We start from the raw sequence: 22,273 nt of genomic DNA, 5'->3' as shown, positions 1-22,273 counted from the left end.
AGCCGCCCAAGGCGCCACCGTCATTGGCTCCGCCTCCTGAGCCTTCCAGGCCTTCGCCCCTAAAGCCTCCTTCGGCTCCACCTCCAGAGCCTTCCAGGCCTCTGCCTCTAGAGCCTCCTGCGGCACCACCTCCCTCTGCCCTGTCTCTTGGGCTCCCGATGGCGCCACCTCCTCAGCCTCTCAGTACCCCACCTGCCGAGTCTCTCACGGCTCCGTCTTCCAAGGCTCCGTCTCCCAAGTCCTCCACGGCTCCGCCTTTCACGGCTCTTCCCTGGCCCCCTGACCCTGTCCGGTGGCCCCCTGACACTCTACCTGTCCTGTGGCCTCTTCCCTGGCCTCCTGACCCTGTTCCTGTCTGGTGGTCACCTTCCAGACCCCCGGACCCAGTCCCTGTCCTCCAGTCACCTTCCAAACCCCCTGACCCAGTCTCTGCCCTATGGCTGCCCCCTAGATCTCCCGACCACCCGCCTGTCCACTATGTTCCCCCTGACCTTACCTTGAACTGCCCATGGACTGTCTCACTTCCCTTTGTCTGTCCCCCAATCATCCTGCACCGCCTCCCGTGGCCGTCAGGAGCTGTCCTATTCAGAGGGGGGAGTACTGTCACGAACCCCGCTCCTCTGCCCCATCCCCGCTTCGTCGCACACACACTCACTCCCTCGACCTCACTCCCTCGCTCCGCCCCCTCGAGCTTTTCACGCTCTTTTTGCTCGCTCGAGCCCTCACGCCCACTTTGCTCCTACTCGCTCACATGCTCGTATCCTCCTGCACATTATTTTCACCTGCACTCGTCTCATCACCTTTCATTGTTTACACCTGCACCTTCCCCTATAAATACCACAGCACATCCGTTTCACGGGTGTTGGTTATTGTGTTTAGTTTCCCGTATCTTTGCCCCCCGCTAGTCTCGTCTAGTTCTGACCTCCTCTTGTTTACCCCTTAGCTTGCCAGCTCCCCTTGTTCCCCTGTCTTTGATCCCGATTTGTCTGCACTGCTTTCTATTAATAAAGCAGTTTCATCCGACATTGTGACTGTCTCATCTTGTGTGTGTGTGTGTGCGGGTTACAACAAGATAAATAATAATAATAAAATATGCATTACTGTTCTATATATTCAGAGTATGCTGATGTTTAATCGATTTTTACCTCAGAAATTTTTCCATGTTCATAACTGTGTAATCTTTTACACACTCAACAGATTTCCCATTTATTTATAATCAAAGGTGATAACTGTGTTTCCTTGTTTTCTCAAGTGTATTATTTGTTTTAGATCTACATATTCTTTTTTACAAAGAAGTGCTTGGTGCAGATGTAACCTGACACCAGTTTTCGCTCACTTACTGCAAAGCTTAATGCACAGATCATATCTGAACATATAAAAATAATACAAATTGTCCCGCCTTTTTTCACTTAAGACATATTTGACTGTTTACAGACTTTTTACAGAGTGTGCGTTCCTACTTACTATAAACCTATATTGCTTTAGCTCTATGTTAGGTGCTTACAAGCTACAAGCCGAATATCGATTTAACATATTGACACATGCAATTAAAGGCCCTATGCTGCTTGAACCCTGATAATTGCAGCTTGCAGCTATATTTCAAATTATAGATTTCTTTCTGTGATGTTTGCCTGTAGGCAATACAGCGAAGGTCTTCATTGACGTGCAAGATGAGAATGACAACCCTCCTGTGTTCACAAAACCCCTTTATCTTGGTGGGGTTGCAGAGGATGCCAAGACCTTCACCTCTGTTTTGCAGGTCCAGGTAAGTCATCTTGCCCTTCAGGATTGTAACTCTATTCATGGTTTGTGTAGTCTCAACCTTGAGTGCCTCACAGACCATTCACTGACCATCAAATGCATGTTGCACACAAGAAAGGCAAAAGTTGGCTGAAATCGCTAGCTCCAATCTGATTGGCTACTATGCAGTTTCAGGGAGTCAGGGTGCACAGGTTTGTATCAGACAACCAGGAAACAAAGATGTGCTAACAAGTTCCCAAACTGTGGTAATGAATGCTTCTAAGACAGAACAAGTTACTTGATTTGCCAAAGTGAGAAGTTTGTTGCACTGAATTTTTGAGAAATATTAGAGAGTTTTGTTTAAGACTCTTAGCAGCAAATAAACTAGACTCATTGAGGAAACGTATATGCTCTTTTTTGGTTACAGAGTTATGTCCAATTTCAAATTTACCTGCCCTTAAATGTAATTTACAAAATAGGAAAAAAATTCAGTTAGATTGCTCCTTCCTGTATAACTGGACAGTGTGCACAACATTAGATTCAGCACATTACAATGATATTGAATCAAAAAGAATGAAAATAAGTTTATTGCAATATATTCAGATATGCAAATTTAGAAGTAATTTGAAAGTGTAGGTAAACACAATCATGGTTAAACTGCAATGAAAAACAGTCCATTTCTTCAACGATGGATGTCTGGAGAATATATGACATCATGTTACTCTAGTTTATCTTTGTTCTTGTGTTTTTCATATGTGAGTTGTTGGTTCCTGTGGCTGTGTGAAGTGTTGTTCCTTATTAATGCGGTCAGTCGGATTGCTGGTCCTGGCTGAGGAGCTTATGTCTGACTAGTTGTGGTCCCAAAGATTGGATCATCTCAAGACAGTTGCAGCCTGTAAAATGCAATGTTCAGATAGAGATCTCAACACAACTGTCAATAGTGTGGATAAGAGTGGCGCATTCAGTGGAAGAGAAAATGAATCAAAATCCTCATAAATCTCTCTCCTAGAGCATGCCGTGTCCTTTCAGAGAAACCGTTTCTCTGCCCCTCTCTGTGTTATTCCTTTGTTTTCTCTCTCTGTTTCTATATCTTTGTCTGCATGAATACTTTTCTCTTTTACAACGACTTTCTCTTATTTTTCACCCTGTTTGTATGTGAGATTACATAGTGGTGCCTTTTTTTTCTAAGAGTGTGTCTTTGACCAGAAATACACTCACTGAGCACTTTATTAGGTACACCTCATTATTCATGTGATTATTTAATCAGCCAATCATGTGGCAGCAGTACAATGCATCATATCATACAGATACTAGTTAGGAGCTTCCGATAATATTCACATCAACCATCTGAATGGGGAAATGTGTTCTCAATGATATAGACCAAATGATTTCGTAATGATTTTGTATTTCTGTAACTGATGATCTCATGGGATTTTCATGCACAAAAGTCTTTAGTGTTTACTCAGAATGGTGCCAAAATAAAAAACATCCAGTGAGCGGCAGTTCTGCGGACCGGAAATGCCTTGTTGATGAGAGAGTTCAACAGAGAATGGCCAGAGTGGTTCAAGCTGACAGAAAGGCTACGGTAACTCAGATAACCACTCTGTACAATTGTAGTGAGCATTCTCAGAATGCACAATGTGTCGAACTTTGAGGCGAATGGGCTACAACAGCAGAAGACTACGTTGGGCACTTTATTATGACCATAGTGTTCCTAATTAATTGCTTGGTGAGTGTATATTTTATGCCAAGGATGTCTGTAATATCTGGAGAAAGTTATCAGTTTCATTACCATTGAATGGCAGTTGGCAAATGGCAGTTGCTTGATTGGCGCAGAACCCTCTTGAAGTATGTGAATTTTGAATCTTTGCTCATGGGACATCAGAACTTTTTGAACCAAAACATATGCCATCAATGCCATGCGACTAATCATTCTGCAGTCCCAGAAATATAATATCATGACAGCGCTGATTTGATGATGACACCAGAAGAACGTGTACAGTCCAAAGTCTTTGACTAGCAGCTGTCTAGAGCATTCACGTGAAAGGCAGCAGATAGACCAGTATTGCGGTCTATAAGACAGTAAACTGTCTCTTATGTTATCTATATGTGTGCTTTTACTCATGGAAGTTCCATCAAACCAGCCTAAAAGATTAGTACTGATTAACTTCATAATTTTTTTTTCCAGTTTTGTGTGTTATGTGCGTCAGATGGTAGAGCAGTGATTCCCAACGGGGAGGTAACGGGTTCCAGGGGATACGCAAAAGTAATTTGATTTAGCTTTGTTTAGCCTATAAAACGTAATGTATGAATAAAAAAAAACAGATTTCAATAGATCAAAATAAATAATTGTGATTAATCTCATGATTTTTACAATCAATCTCACGTATGTAACAATGGTGTTTTGTGCATGCGTGATATTCATATGTTTCGACCTTCAATGATAAATAAATTCCACAAAATAAAGACTGCAAAGGACATATAAGACTTTAGTTTTGTAAAATGTCCTTCTGGATTTCATTTATAAATAATAATAAAGAACATAGACATCATATGTCTCTTGCAAAACCATTAACGCTTTAAATGTCAATCATTAACTGGTTATTTTTTATATATACTCTTCACAATAATGATTTGAAGTTAAATGAAAAGAATGAATATGCTTATTCAGCATATTTAACACAATGCCTGTGATAAATTGATCATTTATCACATTGGCCACTTTGCGTGAGAAATACTGTACCTTGCATGTGATAGCCTAATAAATGGTTGATTTCAACTGAGAAAGACAAATGTGAAGAACTGCAGATTATTGTCTCGGGGCTGGACTGGTTATTTTGATTTTATTTATACCCTCCGATTTCATTCAAAATCTTCATACACCTTTTGCATTTGCGGTTGAGTTTTGATCTGGTGGAGTTTTAAGCTTGTAAAACATTCATAATCCAGTTGTTTTCATCAAAGACCATGTTTTAGCTCATTGTTAATTTCTTAGCAGTTCACACATTTAAAAATATCTATATTTTTGGCATGTTAACTGAAAAATCTAAATGTTATATTGTATGATGTCAGTTTTTTTTTTATAAAAAAAATTAAAATTCTTTAACATTTCAAAATATACATTAACTACAGCTAAACCAGTGAGATAGATGAGAAGATATATATTTTTGTCAAGGTTTATATTAAATTTCATTTGAATATAACTTTGCATTCAATTTATATAAATATTTAAATTGAGAATTTCTAGTAATTCTCCTATTAACATCCATATTATTTAATTACTAATTACTGCTGGAAAAACAACTCAGCAGTCAAATTATATGCAGTATATATCAATTTTATCCCAACCAAACAACATCAAAACCACACAACAACATAACATCTGTACTTATGTACAGTGTACATAATGCATTCTGTTTATTGCATGAACTTCTGAATGTTAATGTGTAGTTCAAGCTGGTTCATTATCAGATCAGTCTGTAGTGGGCGGAAGTGTGGACTTTTCTTCCTTCAACCCTTATTCAGGCTATGTATGCTTGAACTTTTTCTCTTGCCACACCTCCCTTAAGGCAGTTTTTCCTTTGATATAGTTCATTTGATATGTTTGTTACATCTTTTTTTGTCAGTTCTCTCTCTCTCTTTGTGTGTGTGTGTGTGTGTGTGTGTGTGTGTGTGTGTGTGTGTGTGTGTGTGTGTGTGTGTGTGTGTGTGTGTGCGCATGTTTCTAAACAAGAGGCTAAATGTATGTAAAGTATTTATAATATCATGTGTAAAGCCACAATTTATGTTTGGGAAAAAATGTACTCGGGGACACAAAATAAAATAAATATTTTGTGTCCCCGGGTACATTTTTTTTCTTGATGTTCATTTTGGTGGTCTTGACAAAGTTACATAATTTGGTTCCCATACGAAAAAGTATGTGGCATATAAAAATTATGATTTACCTCTACCGGGTCAAAAATGACCCGAACACAATAGGAGGGTTAATACTGCAACTTCGTCTTTTCATTGTGGATTATTCTATGAAATCAGTGCCTTTTCTCATTTAAAAAAAAGGTCATTTTTAAAGTAGATTTCTGTAAGGTTATAAATATTATTTTAGAAAATGAATGTCTGATGTTGATACGCAATCCCCCTGCAATATCAAAACGGGACTTCATCATTGTTATGAAAACACGATCGCCAGATGAATCCAGTTTGCCACACTTGGGTCAATTGTCCATGACAAGCGTTCATTGAAAAACGTCCTACAGCACTTTTTGTCCATAAAAGTGATAAATCTGAGAAATATTAATATATTCTCCATTGTTTACATGCGATCTCCCCGGAAAGAATTACCCTTTTGAATTCGTTCTTCAACAAACTATGCGATCTGAGCAGCATTCATGTTGTAAAACTGTTATGATCTTATATATTAGAGTCTCATAAACAAAAGGAGCCTGTCTCCAAAGTCTATTTTCAAAAATGCAGCGTATTTTTATTCATAATGGCCGAGCAGTGCCGTCAGATTTTGTTTCGTTTTGAAATAAAAGATTTGCCCTGCAGAATACCACCAGGGAGTATTCCGGGAAGTCCGCTACCTTCGCTAGCTCCAGGAAGTCGTGAATGTGATCCTCAACTGGGTGGTCCTTTTGTATGAGGCAGAGCAGTTTATAATTTGCCTGTTGCACCGCTAGATCCATTATTGGTCGGTCGTTCTGTTATGAAGGCAGGTGAAGGCAGACGAGGGGTGAGGATCTAAATGCAGTTTATTGGCAAAATAACTAGACAAACAGCAATGGAACAAATAAAACGTCCACAATGGGAAAATAAAACAATAACACGAAAGACATCCAAGGAGTACAAGGTAACATGAAAAAACACATCCAAACATCTACTTTCAACGACCGACAATGACTGGGGAACAAACAGGGTTTAAATACACAAGCACAATGATGACTAAATTACATGCAGGTGAGAACAATGAAGTGCATGGGCAGTGATGAGGGCAGGGAATTATGGGAAGTGTAGTTTATGACAGTTGACAAGTGAAACATGAGGCAGACAACGGGATCGTGACACTTACCCTCATGCCATCCTAGATGTGCATGTAAGTAAAGTAAGTAAAATGTATTTCTAAAGCACACTCAAACACAGCAAAGCTGACCGAAGTGCTGTACAGATGAATATACAACACATTAAAATGTATGACATTCTTTCCTCAGCAGAACACAAACAAAGATTTTCAAAAGAATTTCTCAGCTCTGCACATCCATACAATGCAAGTGGATGGCAATCAGCACTTAAAAGCTCCAAAAAGCACAGACGTAAACCCTTTCTACAGTGTCCAAAATAGGTGTACCAAGTATCGACCATAACATGTCAAGTCAATAGACAATGACCGCAAGGCGGCTCCTTTTAAACGCACATGCATAGAAAGTGCCGTGAGAGCGCTCAAAGTGATGCGGCTGCATTTACAGTATAAATGTGTGGCAGGGCGGAGGGCAGGGCCGGGTCGTGATTCTACAAACCCGGTCCCGTATTAGGCTAATCAAGCCTTTGAGAGGGATAAAGATCGACTGCAGAGGATCGTGCGGGAGAGAGAGATCGTTTACGGACATGTCCATCATATGTGTGTGTTTGTCTTTTGTTCAAGTGAAAAAAAAACAAAAAACATGGACTTGGTCAAAATGTCCATACTGGCAATATATTAATGTAAACAGATGTATTCATGTCTTGACATGCAGGACAAAAAAATGGATGTGTCGAAATGTTGAATCTCTCCATTAAGCCTTGCCTTAACATTCATAAAACAGCAATACCGACAAGAACACAAGGAAAACCATTCACTTAATAATTGAATAAGTATGTTCTATTGCTCATTAATTGTGTTTTTTGCTGTGGTATCAAAATTAATATCGAGACTTTCACTGGTATTGGTATCGAATACAAACATTTTGGTATCATGATAACCCTAGCAAGAATGTCCATTAGTATGTAACGTATGTATGTATATAGTGCCACACATTCACATGTATTTGTGTACTTGCAATAAGTACATTTCTGGCTTTAAATCTACTACCTCTCAAAGTCATCCCATTTAATTATCTCACTGTTACACTAATCTGACATGCTCCAATCACCTGTAGGTGAGGCCACAAGCTGTTGCTCACACTGGAGTTCACCTCATATGGCTTCACCCCACCTTCAGTTCATGTGCAGTCTAGAAGAACAGTGGCAGTGATGCTATCCAGTGGCCAGCGTCCTGTATTTGTTCAAGGAGACCTTATCAGCCAAGAACCCAGACTGAGTTAAGCCACGCTGCAGAAGCCAAGGGTATTACAGGGTCATGTTCATTAGTAATACAGATTACCATCTTCTGTTTACCTGTAGAAAATGTTTGAGCCGCGAACTTTAGCGAGCAGCATTAAAAAGCCATACATGCTGCCTCGACTCAGACAAAGTCATACATTTTGTCCATTTCTCAGTTGTTTCACAGTCGTCGTGGTCACGGATTTGCTATGGATTTTTGTTGAAGCAGCTCAGCGGCTCATAGATTAGACAAATCTGCTTTGAAATCCCTCTTTAAATAGTTTTGAGGCGAAAAAGGTGAGAAAATTTAAACCGTGCCTTGCTCGGTCAACCCTAAGGACAGGAATGTCTGTAAAAGGAATGCTTTTACTGAGCAAAAGTCATTGTGCTGTCCCTGATCAGTCATGTATCCATTGTTCCTCCCTGATCTGATAATTAGTTTATGTGATCTATCGCCCTTCTGAGAAAACATTGCTTTTCTGATGTTCCTCATGTTAAATCTTAGGTAGAGAAGGACAAAAAAAGAAATAACAAAGGCTTTGTTTTGTCGTAGATCAAATTGAATTTCACAGGATTTGTGGCTCAAATCTGCAATCAAAGGTTTCTACAGTCAAGCTGTGAGTAGAATCAGTCTGTCCAGGATTGAATCCACCCTTAAGCTGAACCTTTTTTGAACCAACAACCTCTTTCATACCCCAAACTGTTTGCTGACCCTCACTCATATAACACATTGCTAATGAAGTAATCAAATCTGCTTCCCCACACTTCCAATCAGCTTTGCAAGCTTGTGTTCTCAACAAGAGCTTTTGATTTGAGTATTTTGTAATCAGTGTTGGGTGTATGCTGACGACTAAGTAATTATTTGCTGTTATCTTAATGACTTTTTAGGACAAAAAGCAGTGTAACACGTTACGTTTTACATTATTGTAATCAGATTACATTTGCTGACTTCCTATTTCGTTAAAGCGACACTATGTAATATTTATTTTTTGTTAGAAATTAACCAAATTTCATTAATGAGCAAGTGTATATGTGCGGTGATAGGCGCAGTGGTAGTTTGAAGCTGACAGCTTGTGGCCAAAACAAATGAGCAATACTGACCATGGATCATTCAAAAAGACAACCCTCTGGGGAATCATCCATTTTTAAAATAAAAAACCTCGAAACCAAGAAGAGTCTGCAAGTAAAAAGGGGATAGCGACAGAGCCCGTAATAAAACTCAGCTTTCTGAGAAATGATTTAAAACTGACCCAGATATGGAGTTTTTCTCGCTCAACAGGTAAGATATTTTGTTGGACCGTTAAAATTGAGAGGTCTGGACCGTTTTATTGGACCATCTCTTTGCGTGGTAGTTCATTATATAACGCTAGCCACTTGAATGGGGAATTTTATTTATTGTACTGCTGTGCTTTCAATTTCATTTTCGAGGAAGGACAATGGGGAAAAAATGCTTTATGCTGGTAACAACGCCAATTTTGAAACCAGTTACTACCTTGGTCTATTTGACTGCTACAGTAGCTAAGTTATAATTTCCATTTCCACTGTTTGACTTCATCTGATATGACTAGCAATCCTGATGTCTTTTTAGCATTATTTATTAAGTCAAAACAACAGTGGAAGATATGCTACTTACCTGTTATTAAGAAAAAAATATCGGAAATCTGTTTTTCTTCCTTTCGTTATTTTATTTTTTTTATGTTAGGGGTGAGTTTTGTTGTTGTTAGTGACATTCACTCTGATAATTTGATCACCTGTAACCATGGTTTCACCGGTGGTATTCAAACCATCAGAATCTTCCGCACAGAAGGGCAGAGCCAAAGCCTTACCGACGTAATTACCAAAAAAGTGTGCCTCCGCAAGTAACTTGCAGTTATATGCTTGAACCGCTAGAGGGCCAAAAGTTACATAGTGTCGCTTTGCTATCTTGTAAATACATTAATATTTTCTCAACAAATATAATGTTTAAGACATTAAATGACAATAAAAAGACATTTTGAAAATAAATTATGGTAATATGTATCTCTGTTTTTGTTTCTGTGACTGCTGAAGGGCATGCATACCCAAATGAGTTACTCATTGCAAGAGAGAAACATGTGGGGTTTAGTTTATGTGCGTTTAAGAAAAGATGTGTTCAGAGTTTCAAAAGTAATTTTTTGCACATAAAATGTTTTAATATTTCGATTCATAGTTTCAAGGCTTAGGGGTGCTTTATGTGATTTTACCCATTCTGGAAGTTCTGCGAGACTAGTCACTGAATTAGACATGGCTCCTCTTTCCAAAACCCGGCCTTACAAATTAACCATTGTTCGGTTAAGACCATTGTAATGAGAGATGGAGTAACAGAGCAGCAGTGCTTCATCTAATGTGTCTGTGCTGTCAAAAGTAAAGGTCCTTTCACACCAAACACGTTTTTTTCCTGAAATGACGAATTTGAAACAATGTTTTCCTATGGAGTCTTTCACATTCATGCGCTTACAATGTTTTTTTTTCTTTCTCGTCATCACTGCTGCAGATTGTAAACAAATCCATTTTCTTTGAATTCCTTTTATTGATCAGCTCACTAGAAAAATTGCTAGCTTCTGTTCTGTGATTCCATTGTTGTTTTGCAAACATTTAGGTAGTTCTTCTCATCCGTGGGGGACCAGCTGAAAGGTGTGTTGCACCACTTACTGTACAGGGGTATAATTTATTGTCGATCAGCTGTGTGAATGTGCAAAACAAGTATTGCAAGTATTCACATCGCATTTGACGTGAATGGGCCATTTTTCTGCAATTTGTCTTGCTTTTTCGAATCGCTTCCAGTGTGAAAGGGCCTAAACGATGGAGAAACTACATTCTCAAATGACAAACTGACAAATGCTTTGCTGCATGCAAGTTTCCAGCACCTTTGAAACCTTTCAATTAAGAAAAAAAATAAAAGAGTTGTATTGTGTGCCAAGGTTTTGCAGTGATATATTCTGTGGAGCCCCTGGCTATTTGAGACCGACCCCTTTTTGAGAAACGCAAAAACTGCTGAATTCCTTTACTTTCAGATTATGTACTGAAATTGATGAAGAACGTACTTCTTGATTGTTACTCAAGTATTTTCTTTTGGTATGTAGGTTTGTAGTAAATAAATTCCCTGACATACTACGTCTGGGAACATGGGCATTTTCTTGTGACCCATCTGTTCAGGACCTATGATATACTAACAACTGTGAAATTAATTGACACAGATTTAGTTAAACAAGCAGTTTACCACTAGGAACTACTTTCTTGGCATATTTAGACATCTTACTCATTTGGCATACTGCTTTATGGACCCTGAATATTTGGGAAGTATGCATATTTGGACATGGGGTTAGTCACACTTCCTGGTCCATTCTCAGCCACACGAAATGGGCAAATAAAAGGTCCTTTGTTTGCAGGACCTTTAATACACAGTTATTGCGGCTGTATGTAGTGAAATGGGTCTTCCAGGCATATTGGAAAAAGTCTAATTTGTGTTAATGACTCCTCCAGGGCAGAGGCGCCCTGCTATCTTTGGAGCTGCGTGTCGCATTCGCTTGTAAAAAGCTAGTATAAATCATTCCCACTGCAGTGGAGCACTTTACCATTCAGCTGAGCTGGAGAAAAAGTGATTGTAGATGGCGTGAAATCATAGGTGGGAGCTCCCCCGAAGGGCTGAAGGGAGAACAGCGGGTGAAGGCAGAGGTTAAGCAGCTCTGTGTTTTAGGTGATAAGTAGCTTGTGGCTATTCCTCTGTTCTCAGAGTTTCTTTGACATATCTGTGCTCTATTGTTTGTGACAGGCTGCGGATAAGGACACAGGGAATTACAGCGCCATGCTGTACAGGCTGATTATTCCCCCAACAACTGACGGCAAAGACGGGTTTGTTATTGAGCCATTCACAGGCGTAATCAAGACAGCCATCATGTACAGGAACATGCGCCGCTCATACTTCAAATTTGACGTGGTTGCCACGGACAACTACGGTGAGGGACTCAGTAGCAGCGCCCAAGTTGTGGTACGTATATGAAAAGCTGAAAGTATACTTGTCAAGCAGACTTCAAGAATTGTCTCTCTTTTGAATCACGAGTTGGAAATTACACAGCATGTTGAATTTGAATTAAATGAATTTAATTCAAAGACATTTTACACAGTCACACTACAGAGGATATTTCTAAGGTATATTTCTTTAAACTAAGTTCACTACTGTTACAACTATAAATTCAGCCATCAAAACTAATTTTAATTTTGCCATATAGAATCATACATGTCCACTGTTTTGTTTTTAGATAATAATAATAATAATAATAAAATCTAAATTACATCAAAATTGTAATCTATGTGTTATATCAAATATATAAATGAATGGCCCATAAAATAAAAGTTACTTTATAAAATATTATGTAGAGAGGAGATATAATGTACCTTATATAATCAATATAATACTGTAAAAATCATATAACACTATATAATAAATATAACACTTTCAATTATTTAATAATTTTACTTTTTTCAAATCTAATTCTGCATCCTGTTTGCTACATTTCCTGAAATTCAGTTCAAATATAGGAATTGAATTGGAATTTCAAAGCCATTCTCAATATACTTCTGAATGGTGCACATCCCTCGTGTCTGTGTCATCCACTCTCCCACTGTTAAATACACTAGAACAATATCAAGCTACTTTTAAACAGATTGATTAAAGTTTAAAGCAGTAATCTGTCTAGAAATGCAATCCATCATATGAATTTACAGCAGAGAGAAACAGCTTTGCCCGTAACCTCCGTTAGCTGATTTTGATTAGAAAAATACAGTCCCTCTAAGCTCTCTTGAAGACCGTCCAAAGCTGATGCATAGAAGCATCGATTTTGTTGTGGGCTCCGGGGCTCGAGCGGTATTCAAACCCATAAATCAATCTCACAATAGAACTCAATATCCTGAACCTGCACTTGTGAGTCAAATAAATGTGCTTTTTCTAACTTACCAGTGGGGGTGTCAAGTTGATGCCAGTTGGACCACTCCAAATTTAGATTTGGGAGGGCAACTAAGAGTCCCCTGCCCCACAGACAGGCAAATAATTCCATGAAAGATTCATTTGAATGATTTCTGTCTCCCATTTTCACCTACCATAGAAACAACATATACTGTATTTAAATGTTATTTATTTATTTTTTAAATAGACCTTTCATACTACACCATCTGTCTCACTTGTACGACTAAAGATTATTTATGTCCTGTTTCCCAGGTGTCTGTGGTGAACCAGCTGGACATGCAAGTGGTTGTGTCCAACGTGCCGCCCACCGTAGTTGACCAGAACAAGGATCAGCTGATTAGGTCAAATATGAACACACACACTTCTTCAAAAATAAGACAGAATTTCCCTACATAGGCAGCCAGAGGGTGCTTTATATTGTAATGTATGCATGAGCACTTCACTCCTGCAGACACAGATGTTTATGTTGGGGATAAATCAGGGGGCAGCTTGACTCTGTCAGCCTCTCATACTCAGAATCAGGATCCTGACTGTGTAGTATCTGCCTCCGGAGCAGGATATGCAGATAGCCCCGTTCCTCTGGGGGCCACAAGCCAGAACTTATCATCACCTTCCTCTCTATTAATATGCCATATTGTAAGAGTGGATCTCGTGAAAATATGTCCAGGTCACATTTCACCCCAAAATGTAAATATATAAAACAAAAAAAATATACAGTATAATTTGCATAAATAAAATTTACATTTACATTTGCATTTATTCATTTGGCAGATGCTTTTATACAAAGTGACTTACAAAAGAGGAAAACATAAGCGAACCATCAGTGGTACAAAAAGTGCCATACTACAAAGTTTCACTATCATCAGAATAGTATACAAAACAGATTTAAGTGCAACAAGAAATGCAAATGGAAAATATGAAAAAAATATTTGGGAAAATATGTGTTTTTAGCCATTTTTTGAAGATAGAGAGTGAGTCATCTTCACAGATTTTTGTGGGGAAGGTCATTCTACCAACGTGGTATGATGAAACTGAAAGTCCGGGAAAGTGTTTTGGTGCCTCTTTGTTTTGGTATGACAAGGTGACATTCCTTAGCCGACCGCAAGCTTCTGGTGGGAATGTAGCTCTGCATAAATGTTTTTAGGTATGCTGGAGCAGACCCAGTGACTGTTTTGTATGCCAGCATCAGGGCCTTGAATTTAGTACGTGCATGAACGGCAGCCAGTGGAGAGAGACAAAGAGTGGTGTAACGTGCTCTCTTAGGTTCATTAAAGACCAGACGCACTGCTGCATTCTGGATCATTTGTAGAGGTCTAATAGCACATGCAGGGAGGCCTGCAATGAGAGCGTTACAGTAGTCCAGTCTAGTTATGACAAGTGACTGAACAAGCAGTTGTGTGGCATGTACAGAGAGGAAAGGTCTTATCTTCCTGATATTGTAGAGTGTAAATCTACATGATCTTGTAGTCTTTGAAATGTGGTCTGTGAAATTTAGCTCATCATCAATGGTTACCCCTAGATTTCTGACCGTTTTGGAAGGCGACACTGTAGTTGGACCCAGCTGCACAGTGATGTTGTGATCAACAGCAGGGTTGGCTGGAAAGACAAGGAGTTCGTTCTTGGCTGGGTTGAGTTGCAGGTGGTGTTCCTTCATCCAGGCTGAGATGTCTGCCAGACAGGCAGCGATTTGAGCGGTCACTGTGGTGTTGTTGGGCTGGAAAGACAAGTGATGAGTTGCGTGTCATCAGCGTAGCAGTGGTAAGATAAACCATGTGACTGGATGATGGGTCCTAATGACATTGTGTATATGGAGAAGAGAAGTAGCCCAAGCACCGATCCCTGAGGTACCACAGTAAGTAACTGATGTGGCTTGGATACCTCCCCTCTCCAGGCTACCTCAAAGGACCTTTCTGAGAGATAGGAGTTGAACCAGCCAAGCACAGTTCCGGTGATGCCCAGTTTAGAGAGGGTGGAGAGTAGGATTTGATGGTTGACTGTGTCAAAGGCAGCAGAAAGGTCCAGCAGAATCAGAACGGATGATCTGGATTCAGCTTTCGCCTGTCTCAGCGACTCCTTGACAGACAGCAGGGCAGTCTCAGTTGAGTGTCCACTTTTGAAGCCTGACTGATTGTCATCCAGCAGCTTGTTCTGTGAGAGATAAGCAGAGATCTGATTGAAAACTGCCCTTTCAAGTGTTTTTGCCATGAATGGGATGAGAGAGACTGGTCTGTAGTGTTCTATCTGTGTGTGGTTAAGTGCAGGTTTTTTCAGCAGTGGGGTTACTCGAGCCTGCTTAAATGTAGTGGGAAAAGTGCCTGCAAGAAGAGATGTGTTAATTATGTGTGTAAGTGCAGGTAGGATTGACGGAGAGATGGCCTGGAGAACGTGTGATGGAATGGGGTCAAGGGATCAGGTGGTGGGGTGGCTGGAGAGGAGGAGTTTAGAGACCTCAGTGTCAGTTAAAGGAGAGAACATAGAGAAAGAAGAGTTGCATACAGGAGGTGGGTGTTTGACAGGGTGTGGTGCTGTGAATGTATTGCTGATGGCTGTAACCTTATTAGTTTAAAATGTGGCGAAGATATCTGCTGTCAGTGATGTGTCAGGTGGTGGAGGGGGAGGGCAGAGAAGTGTGTTGAATGTTCTAAACAAGCTACAAGTGTCTGTGGTGCTGTTGATCTTGGTCTGGTAATATGATGTTTTTGCTGCTTTAACGTTATATGAAAAAGTTGCAAGCAGAAGCTGATATTTACCTAGATTGGTTGGATCTTTAGATTTCCGCCATCTGTCAGCCACCCTGATATCAGTCCGATGTTCACAAAGGACGTCAGACAGCCAGGGGCTGGGTGGTGTAGTAGGTGATTGTCCAGAGGAGAGAGGATAGATGTTGTCTAGACAGGTTGTTAAAGTAGAGCTAAGTGTGTCTGTGGCAGTGTTTACATCAAGCATGGAAAATACATTTATTGTGGGAAGAGAGGCAGAGACATCAATGGAAAGGTGAGAGGGAACGGAGGTTATGGCTAAAGGAAACCAAAGGTGGAGTCGGTTTTTTCTATGGATGGGAGAATCATGTTGAATTGAACAAAGTAGTGATCAGAGACATGTAAAGGTGTAACAAGAATATTTTAGGTGGTACAGTTACGTGTAAAAATGAGGTCCAGCTGGTTGCCCGATCTGTGAGTTGCTGTGGTGTGTAGTCTTTCCAAGTCAAATGAGGCCAGAAGAGTATTCAGATCAATGGCCTGGGGCTTGTCTTGGTGTATGTTGAAATCGCCAAAGACCACAAGTGGCCTGCCATCCTCTGGCAAGGAGGACAGCAGGACATCCAACTCCTCAATAAAGCTTGTCAGCTGACCTGGAGGGCGATATATGACAACAACATGTATTTTTGTGGGTTGCATTGTAGTAATGGCATGGAATTCAAAAATGAAGCTTTTTTTATTGTTTAAGTTCAATACAATAAGATATTTGCATTGGCACATTGTGGGCATCAAAAGCAATAGAACCCTATTATAATCAATGATGTTGTCTACAATAAACGGGTGTTGCATTCCATTTTGCACTGCACACGCTACTACACAAATTAAATGGTTTAGAACATTCGTGTCGATGCATCAAGTGTAGTCAGCCTCAAGCAGTTAGGTCGTGCCACGTCAACGGATGCACCTAGTGTAGACAGGGTGTTAGGCTGTTGATTAAACATGTTAATTCTGTGCAATTAGTTATGTAAAAATAACACGTAAAAAATAATGCAATTAATCAAGCCCCTGAACATTAATAAGGAGCAATCCCTACCATCTGGGCAATCTTGGCATGAATTACCACCTTCATGCTGTATATGATGCAACACAACCAAAGTGAGATGCTCCAAAACATCCATGCCAGTGTACATAGAAGCATCCTTAGAAAAGCCCTTATATTAAGTTGACCTCAGACAGATTGACAAATTAAATTGCAAAATGTATTGTTGTGTTCAGTAATATAGAAATAAACAATATATTGCTAAAGCTAAAGACACATTTTTTATTATTGTCTAATCAACACTTTACTCATCTGCCACAATAATGTAATGCATGTTAATTATCTGAATTATTATATTTATTTAATATAATAATAAAATATTCATTATATGACATTTATATTTATTTAAATATAATTATTTAACCATTATATTTGATTACTTTTTATTTGTGGGCCTTTCGTGGCCAGTATTGATGGGTGCAATTGATTGTGATTAGGGCTGTGAAATTTAATCCATTGATTTGTGTAACACGTTTAAAAAAACGTCAGCAGTTACAGGAGATCAGCAGTTACAGAAATAATCAAACCAGCCCATCTAGCACCTACAATCATGCTATGCTCCAAATCACTGAAATCATGTTTTTCCCCATTCTGATGGTTGACGTGAACATTAACTGAAGCACACGATTGGCTGATTAGATAATCACATGGATGATTGTTGGTCCCAGATAGGCTGGTTTGAATATTTCTGTAACTGTTGATCTCCTTAGATTTTCACACACACAACAGTATCTAGAATTTAATCCAAATGGTGCCAAAAACAAAAAACATCCAGTGAGCAGCATTTCTGTGGATGGAAATGTCTTGTTGATGAGAGAGGTCAACAGAGAATGGCCAAACTGGTTCTAACTGAAAATGTCTACGGTAACTCAGATAACCGTGCTGTTTTGGCGGCAGGAGGGAGACCTAAACAATATGAGGCAGATGGTTTTAATGTAGTGGCTGATTGCTGATCATTAAAGAGAAGACTCAGGGGTGCAGGCCTTATGGGAAGAATTGCAAATAAAAAGTCACTTTTGAAACATAAAAACAAAAAAAAAAATCTTTGTTTTAAATCTTATTACATGATTAAAACTGGTAACTTTCACATGATATATATATATATATATATATATATATATATATATATATATATATATATATATATATATATATATATATATATATATATATATATATATATATATATATATATATATATATATATATATATATATATATATATATAGTATATAATTTTATTTATACTGTATGATTTTATACTGTAATTTTTGCTTCCATATGTCAATATGTAATTTTCTATATTTTAAGTACATTTTACAGTAAAATATCATAAAATTTTAGTTGACAAAAATAAACTTATTTAAGTTGACGATAATATGCAAATTGACAAAAAACATGCATTGAACTGTACCAGACCAAAAATGTAACAAATATGAACATATTTAATAAAAAAATATATGAAATGCTTACAATTGTTAAAGCATTTATCAGACAAATTTAAGATTAATATGCTTGTGATTAATCACCATGAAAAAACTGTCCTGAAATCAAAAGCTCCTGAAATAATAGTGAATAATGAATATACTGAAGTATTAGCTGATTTAAACAGGTCCCCTTTTGTGAATTCCTCACGTTTAGACAGTTTAGCATATAGCGGTATGTGTAGCATGTTTTTAAGGAAACAGCGTATTCACAATGCATGTTGTATGTATAGCTGATTATTCTCACATACAGTATGTATTATATGTTTTAATGAGGTGATTAACCCTTTTGTAAAGTTCATTGTATAGGTGTTCAGCAATTGCAGCTCACACAGTTCAAGTGGAAGAAAAAAACTCCCTAACATACTTTATACATTATTTCAATAAATAATTTCTGGATTTGTCTATCTTTAAACAAATAAGTTGGTGTTAGTGCATTGATAATATATTACAGTATCGTCAACAGTATGTTTTATTAAAAAAACGTCTGATTATCATCATGATTATCTTTTCTATCTCTTCATTATTATCATTGGCAAAATCAAAAATCCCTTCATCAGCAAATATTTTCATCAGTAATTTTGTTAATGTGATTAACACTGCATTATGGGCACTCAGTCTATGGACCGTCAGACTAGACACCATGTTTAATTTTACACAAATGAATATGAGGATGACAGGGATAGACGAACATGATTTGTATTGTTGAATACCAGGGTGTTTATTGGTTTGCCAGTGAAAAATGTAAAATAGAAAAAATTCCAACGGACAAAATTCTAGAAAACATGGGTTGTGAAAATTAAATGTTGGATTATATGTTTATCCACAGACTTTGCTTCTATCACTCATAGGCTCATTTGCATTAAATATGTCATCTACCCTGACTAATGTCCTCAGTGTATCGCTTTCCTTTGAGAAGTCAATAAAATGTTGTCTCAAGTAGCTTTGAAAATTCACTTCCTATTTTTATTCTCTATATTTCGCTGTATCTCAATGCAGGATTTTAGAACATCATGTCCAGGACCAAATCGCTGGAGCTAAAGTAGTTGTGGATTCTATTGGGCCACGGCGTTTCGGTGATAGTCACGAGCAGGAAGACTATTCAAAATCTGACCTGATGGTTTATGCCATCGATCCTCTGACCAACAGAGCACTCTCAAGACAGGAACTCTTCAAGTGAGTGCCTCCTCTCATCCAACACACCCTCTCAAACACCTCTTCTGCTGTGCTCTTTCCTTTCTTAACCCCTCTGGGGTTTGAGGGTGTTTTGAGCCCTGTAGAAGTTTTGACATGCCTTGACATTTGTGCTTTTTTCAGTTGCTTAAAAACACATTAATGGCTAAAGTCTGATAACACTGTATTCAGAACAAACTGGGCTACAATAATATGTGAGCAACATGTATGTACAGGTTTGTATTTTTGAGAAAATAACATTTATACGTGGTTAAAAAAAACTTTTGAGAACTGGATCATGTAGCCGAGAGTTTTTGCTACAAAATGATGTGAAAACCATCCTGATCACTCATTCATAAAAAACAATGTAGTAATTGAACTTTTGTAAGACACTTTTAGTGTTAGAACTATCATGAATATTGATTGTAATTCACACCTGAGGAGACAAAGACCCCTCCCCTGGGCCTATCAATGAGGAATGTGATGGAGAGAAAATGAATGTGTGGAGACAAAATTTGATAAAAATCAAGTTTTAAGTTAAAAGAAGCCTAACTATACATTTTCTTTACATAAACACTTTACTTAAAAATGTTAGACCTACATTACCATTTAAAAGTTTTAGAATAAGTCTTTCTGCTCACCAAGCCTGCATTTATTTGATCCAAAATACATTAAAAACAGTAATATTGTGAAATCTTTTTACAATATAAAATACGTTTTCTATTTGAATATATTGTAAAATGCAATTTGTGATCAAAGCTGAATTTTCAGCATCATTACAGCAGTCTTCAGTGTCACATGATCCTTCAGATTTTCCAGCTGATTTTCTAATATGGGCTTATTTAAAGTGCATTTTACTCATTTACACCTGAACACATATTTGCAAGCACAAGCTTTGTCGATGATAATGAGGCAGCATAAACACTAGTTAAAATATAATCTAAACATTAATATTATTTTGATATCATATTACATATCATATTTATATCATACAGCATACAATTTAAATGCCTACTTTAGCTGAAACAGCATTTAAATTTAAACTAAAACTTGCCTATTAGGAGTAAGTAGGAGATCTGTTACACTACATGGCATTACATAGACTATACATAGTATTAGGCATGCATAATGATGGGCATGCATTTTCAGGGCTGCATTCGGCAGCTGAGGAACTGCCTTTGAGATGAATGATAATGCTAACTGATAATTTTCTCTAGGTAAATTAGACCTCTTTGGGCAGGGACACTGAAGCTACTTAGCAAAATGTCTTGTTGTACACAGCCTGATTGCATGAACATTACATTACCATGGCAACATTTTTGCAAAACGAAATTGCGTGCTGCATTCCACGTTTCGCTGCTGTTTCCCATTGAAATGTCCAGTGGGGGCTCAAAAAGCGAGTGAAATGGTGTCGTAATCAGATATGATTTTTAAAGATGGATATAAGATGGAGGTTTAACTGTGTAAATTGGACCTCCCTAACATAAAATTCAACCTAACCAATAGTGTCCTAAACGGAAAAGCAATATGAAAAGCACATTTTCTAAAGCAACCTAGTCATTTTGGGTTACTTCTAAGACTTTTGTCTGACGTGTCACCTTTTGTGCTTGGTTGGGCTTGAACTGCTGTCTTCCGAGTTCAAAATCCAACACTTTATCAGGTGAGCTACTGCAGAAGCTAATCTCATTGGAATATGTGTATAAATATAGGTGGGTCTGGAACGATCTGGATTCTGGAACGATTTCGCTGTGATGCCATCTGACCAAATCACGTCCCATATTAATTGGATATGGGACACATAATTTCATATTTAAATACGGGAACATCCCATATTTGTACGTATTTTACGGGATGGGTGGCAACCCTACCTGGATGTCTAAAACATTATCATGAGCAAAGTTCATTTTCTGAAAATCGTTTATCGATTTTATATTATTCAATTGTAAATCGGAAGTAAAGTGGGAGGATAAGTGGAAAAACGTGAGAAACATGGTAAAATTGGGAGTGTTGACAGGTATGGTGTTTGAGAAATAAGTGTTTATAAAGCTTTAATCAACTGTTGAAGCCTTGATTTGAGTGAAAGTGAATAAAACGCACAGTTGTTGTAGAAGTCGCCACATTAAAGTATTTTCATAAACATTTTGTCATAGTAAGGTTCATTCTTTGAGACTATGTTGGTTGGGCTACAATGGTTGTGATTGGTGAGGACAAAATCTCTGTTTTATCGCTTTATAGAAGGCCAGATGTTTAATCATGCATGTGGTTTGCTACAGGTTTTTAGATGGGAAGTTACTGGACATCAATAAGGAGTTCCAGCCATACTTAGGTCGTGGAGGACGTATTCTGGAGATCCGCACTCCGGATGTGGTGGAGAGCGTGAAGAAGGCAGTTCAATCTGTTGGATACACTGAAGGAGCCCTACTGGCCCTGGCCGTCATCATCATAGTTTGCTGTATCCCAGCCATCCTCATCGTCATCATCACCTACAGACAGTGAGTGGCACCACCATAGGCTAGTCCACATGACAGCAACAATTCAAATGCTTGTTAAAGATCTAAAAAGGGTTGCCAGGTCTGTGAAAAAAGGCAGTCCATAAAAATTAGCCCTATACAAAAAAATCGAAAGACACCACACATTTTAGAGTCACTATTAAGAAAATATATAGAAACTAGCAATCAACAAATTTATCTGTTGTAAATTGTGGATGATTTTCAATGTAGATTTTAACAGAAACGTTAATTTGTTGCTTTCATGCCTTGTGTGGGAATAAGGATGAATATGTGTTTGGACTGCAGATTTCTCAATT

The 22,273-nt window shown here is 38.3% G+C and overlaps 1 protein-coding gene across 1 annotated transcript in view; it reads left to right on the top strand.

Annotated features, from left to right (window-relative positions):
* The window catches only part of pcdh15b (protocadherin-related 15b), a 314,409-nt gene that overhangs the window by 248,274 nt on the left and 43,862 nt on the right, over positions 1 to 22,273 (top strand). Inside the window, exons 25-29 of the mRNA XM_052112379.1 lie at positions 1,638 to 1,765; positions 11,822 to 12,037; positions 13,265 to 13,353; positions 19,294 to 19,470; positions 21,741 to 21,959. Of these exons, the coding sequence (XP_051968339.1) occupies positions 1,638 to 1,765; positions 11,822 to 12,037; positions 13,265 to 13,353; positions 19,294 to 19,470; positions 21,741 to 21,959 (829 nt within the window). The remainder of the gene's footprint in view (positions 1 to 1,637; positions 1,766 to 11,821; positions 12,038 to 13,264; positions 13,354 to 19,293; positions 19,471 to 21,740; positions 21,960 to 22,273) is intronic.

Source organism: Xyrauchen texanus, chromosome 40 (genome assembly GCF_025860055.1).
Source record: "Xyrauchen texanus isolate HMW12.3.18 chromosome 40, RBS_HiC_50CHRs, whole genome shotgun sequence".
NCBI lineage: Eukaryota > Metazoa > Chordata > Actinopteri > Cypriniformes > Catostomidae > Xyrauchen > Xyrauchen texanus.
Note: the sequence above shows the minus strand (reverse complement) of the source record. Positions and strands in the feature narration are given on the sequence as shown.